The 4,922-nt window shown below is 39.1% G+C and overlaps 1 protein-coding gene across 1 annotated transcript; it reads right to left on the reverse strand.

Moving 5' to 3' along the window:
* Positions 1-1,491: 1,491 nt before the first annotated feature.
* On the reverse strand, positions 1,492-4,052 carry LOC125719856 (interferon-inducible GTPase 5-like). Its single transcript, XM_048994659.1, has 3 exons — positions 3,780-4,052; positions 2,787-3,346; positions 1,492-2,548 (listed from the first exon to the last, which is right to left on the reverse strand). Exons 2-3 carry the CDS (start codon positions 3,340-3,342, stop codon positions 1,923-1,925), a joined length of 1,182 nt encoding a protein of 393 aa, XP_048850616.1. The 5' UTR covers positions 3,343-3,346; positions 3,780-4,052; the 3' UTR covers positions 1,492-1,922.
* Positions 4,053-4,922: the final 870 nt, after the last annotated feature.

Genomic DNA, 4,922 nt, shown 5'->3' on the forward strand with positions numbered 1-4,922 from the left:
GCTTGTTTTCCAGCTATCCCTGCCCCACACACAAGTCCCAGCTGTCTTTCAGCTTCTGATTGACTGAAGACACCTGATCCAGGTAATCAGCAGTGTATAGGGCAGTGACAGCTGGAAAACAAGCAGGGCAGTGGGTCCCGAGGACCGAGTTTGAGAACCACTGATTTAAACTCCTCGTAACCCTGCATAATTAGCACGCAGTCTTCCTCCATGAAATATGGAGATCGCTCCATGAGCCAAACGGTGACTTGCGCAGCCGAACGTGCTCCATTTATGTGAACGCGCATAAAAGCCAATGAAGCTAACTTCTTAACTGCTGTCGTAGTACTGATTAGCACTGACTGAGACGACCCGATTTTGTCAACCCCGCATTCGCAAATTAACTCCGGCTTAAATCTTATTTGGCTAAACCTCCTTCGTAGTACAGGGCACAGGATTAAGGGAAAGTCTGACTTATTTCGACAAGTCTGGCTCATTTACGTGGGAGTTTCGTTCCATCAACGTGTCTTAAATGAATCCCCGCTGAGCTACCATAGTAACTCTGGCGAGTAAACAAGTCTGCTCCGGACTAGGTTAATTGTCTCGCTTAGTTAGGCGTTGTTTCAAAGACGTGTGGGAACAGAGTCCCAAAAGATCGTTCCGTCGGACGCAATTCCGCATTCTCACTACTCATGTTACGTAATAAATGAAATAAAGCCTATAAAATCAAATCACGTTTCAGCATTCCAATTATTTCCAAATTAATTAAAAGAAAAGCGTACCCATATTACAAAAGTCAAACATGAAATGCAATGACTGAAATTGAAAAAGAAATCCGTTAAAATAATATGAATAGGAAGATATTTTTATATTTTGTTTAGTCACAGTCTACTTTGAAAGTTTATTAGTAAAAAGCAAATACAAGACACGGTTATTCGTGCAGAACATTTTCCGTAAAGTATTTACGAAGATCAAACAGCACAGTAACATTTTACAGTAAGAATGACACGTAAAATCAACCCAGAAGTTTCCCCATTGGTTATGGTGATCGAACCAGGAACTTTCGCGGTGTAAGACGACAGCATAAACCACCGTACCACTGTACGGTGCACTTGTAACATTTACATAACTTACGCATTTAGTCGGTCTGCAGTTCTTTGCCAAGCCAACTCCCTGGCTTTATTTATGGCCACAGTAATATTTTTAGCTATTACATGTTTGTATACTTCATACAGCTCCCGTTTTACACGCTTTCTGACTTATTCATTTTCGCTTCTTAAATATCGCGGGTGTGCTTCCAACTTTGTGGGAACAGGGACTCCTTGTACTCCAGTGCATGAAGCAAAGTCCATAAAGACATAGTTGGATGTGTTTAGTGTACAAGAACTTGACTGAACTTTATTAGACAAGCATCCAGGATAAAGTTATCACTCATTATAGTTTGGTCTGATATTTTTTCAGATAATCATAAGATGTTACGTTAACTTTCACAATATTGTAGAGACAGTGAAGTTGGTAAAAGATTTTTTTTTATTATCCTTGGGACAATAATTATTTGCATAATAAAATCTGAACCATTTGAATTGGTCATTTTTCAAACTGCAGCTGTTTAACAAATTTTAACATATTACAAACTTAAGTGTTAAGAAAATGAAAAGTGAATAGTAGCTAGATACAGAAATCATACAGATAGGTATAAATAAGCAGAATGATTTTCCTTATTTCTTAACATGATACTTTATTGATTATGTATTAACATATTAAGAGATAATGTGATTATTTTGTAAATAATTCTAGCATATGTTGAATTATTATATATAAAAACATAAATATACTACCATACCAATGACAGTGCTATACACATAATGTAATGACATAAACATGTGCATGTGTTAGATTTAGTTGGTGCCGGTAATGAATGTATGGAAGGTAAGTATATTGGGTTAGACTGAAGTCTGTAAAGCCCTCATCAGCACATTGTGTGAATCCTTGGCCAGCTCATTCAGGCAGCTGTTTAGCATGTAGTAGGTGGTCCCAAAGGAAATCCCACCAGCTACCATGGATCCAAAAACAGGAATGTTGCTGACCAGGTACTCAGTAACCATTAATCCACCACCAACTGCCTTAGTCAGCATCTTCCTAACCACATCAACTGATATTTCATCCTTAAGGGGAGATTTGAGAACTGATTTCAGTTCTCCAAAGGGTACCTTTGTTCTGTTGGAGAGCTCTCTCAAGGAATCATCCTCTAGGCCAAATGCCATAAAATATCTAGAGATCTCTTTAACCAAAATAGCCACATCAACAAGAAATGATAGGCCTGGGATGGGTATGGCAGCTATTGTGCCTGATAGTAGAGCCATTTTCCATATGTCTGCCTGCAAGACTGCTGCCTTCTTCTTGTTGATTTCTTGGGTAATATTGGGCAGGGACAACAGCAAGAGATGCCTCTTGTGCTCAGGAAGCTCCTTCTCCATGGTCTCTTCAAGTAATGCGAAGTCATAGCTTCTTAATTCAAAGCTGGAAATCAGGAAGACTGTGGGAGAGGTTATGCCCTCTTTCTGAAGGCCTGAAAGACAGAGGGAAAAACACATATCAAGCTGCTTTAAATGCTTCAAGATCTATATGTATTAAAAGCTCTCTAATCCAAAAGAAGAATCAATTTACACCTAACTTATGTAATCACTCTTAGCATGTAGTTCTATGAATTACTGGGTGCCGACAGTAAAAATAGTCAAGAGGAGGGTGGGGGTATTACAGCATGCCATCCTCTCCTACTTTTCTGTAAGGATTTTCATAGACCTTACCTTTAATACAGTCATCTCGGATCTTTTGTAATGTCTTGCCATAATCAAAGTTTTGCTTTCTTTTTTCTGCCCTAATGTCATTATCAATCTTGGAGCGCACAAAATAGAACCTCTTCTTCATTTTCTGGATCTCCTTGGCCAGCTGTACATTACAGGACCTGAAACGCTCTGAAGCGATGATGATGAAGAAATCATAGCGATTAAATTCAACATCCTGAAGGTAAGTGTCTGCCTTGAAGTTGGGGGTTCCGATTCCAGGTAGATCCCACAGCTGGACATTGGGATACTTTGGGTGGGAGTAAGATTTAGGCTCTGTTTTAGTTTCCACTACATCTGTGGGGGCTGAGTTGGTTTCACAATCCCCAATCCCTCGGAAAGCATTAACAAAGGTGGACTTCCCAGAACCGGACTCTCCAGTGACAGCAATGTTCAGAGTAACGTGATCCAGTTCGTTAAAATGGTCTTGAATCTTTTCAGCTGCATCTGCCAAACTGTTATTCTGTAATATCTCCTTCATGCTTTGCATGTCTTCATTTCTTATATTGAACTCAGCCATAGCTCTTTTTAGTAAAAAGAAAAAAAATGTTACATGGAATATATACATAATATACGTTTTTCATGTTCTCATATATTATGTCTCCATCATCTGTATATGACATGAATACAGGTTCTACGAATATTTGTGCATCTGTGAGTATTTTTTTCTTCATAATCTACATATGCATAAGCAAAGATTATGTATTGTCTTCCACATACACAGGGGTTGAGAAAAGTGATAAACTGGTATGTAAGCACACTGTTAACACATCAATTACATTGTAACAGAAGCACACAACAAAAGCCAGAACATTGTCATAGCAGGAAAGCACATTTATAATTTTCTTCAAGGTCAGACTTTTCAGCCTTACTGTGTCCCCTACATGCCAGCTCCTGACAACTCAAGAATTAAATTACATTAATCAGCCTTTTCAGAATCTTGAGGTTTTTCCTCACCTTGTCGTTGTGATAGAGACGCAAGCCCTTGTCGATCAAACAAAAATTTTTCATAAACAACATTGCATTCGCAGAAAAGCCCTGTCACTTGCTCCGCCTATATACCCTTTACTTCCTCCACACCCACTAGCTTGTTTAACTTCCTGAAATACAGTATCCCGTTCACATTAGCGAATTTGACATTTGCAGTTTCGGGGGTGGCCATGAAGTTGCCCATATTCCCACAATGTGATGAAGTGCAGAGAATAAATGAAGACTCAAATGCAGATATAGAAAAAATAAACCAAAAGCTTATAATGGCAGGCAAACTCAGAGTCAGGCAGTTCAGGTCCAAAGCCAATACGAGCAAAAACAGGAACCAAAATGTTATGCAAATGATGGTCAGTAAACAGGCACAGGTCAGGCAAGGTGTGAACAGAGATCAGGGCATCCGGTTAACTTAAAGTCCTGGTCCAGAATGGAAATCAGGAAACCAGCATACAGATAATCATTCAAGAACCACTGAAACTCCCTGAAACCAAGAAGCTGTCACAACAAACAGCAGTTACTGAAATAGAGCTCCTGATTAGTCTGGATTTCTCAGAATTGGGAGAGGCATGGCTGTTAACCCTAGGATGCACAAGTGGGTCAAAAATGACCCGGTGAGGTTGTTTTCTTGCAGTATCTTTGTAATGAAAAGTTTTTACCTTTTCATATTCCAGGTATTCCTGAAATTACATGTTTTTGATATCATGTCATTAAAATGTTTAAGTTACCTCTTATACTTTTTAAGAAATTGTAATATTTGTATTACTACCCCAAGCTTCCATAAGTGGGTCAAAAATGACCCACATGCATTTCCCATACAATTTCTTGGGAACCTGTGCTTCTTATCAATTGTGGCTGTCAGGGATACATTTACTGTGGACCACACACCCTATGTTAGAAGTGTCACCGTTCAGGAAGATTATTTTCCACAGCAAGACCTGATACATGTAAGTATTATAGAGAGGAAGGATACCGCTTCCATCAAATTGACAGGTCGGGTCAAAAGGTCACTTGTGGGCGGGGCTTGTGTAGGCAGGGCTTGGTTGTGGTGGTACGATGTGACGTCACAGGAGTTGGATTTATTTATTAATTATTTATTATTTATTTATTATTTAC

Source organism: Brienomyrus brachyistius, chromosome 2 (assembly GCF_023856365.1).
Source record: "Brienomyrus brachyistius isolate T26 chromosome 2, BBRACH_0.4, whole genome shotgun sequence".
Classification (NCBI taxonomy): domain Eukaryota; kingdom Metazoa; phylum Chordata; class Actinopteri; order Osteoglossiformes; family Mormyridae; genus Brienomyrus; species Brienomyrus brachyistius.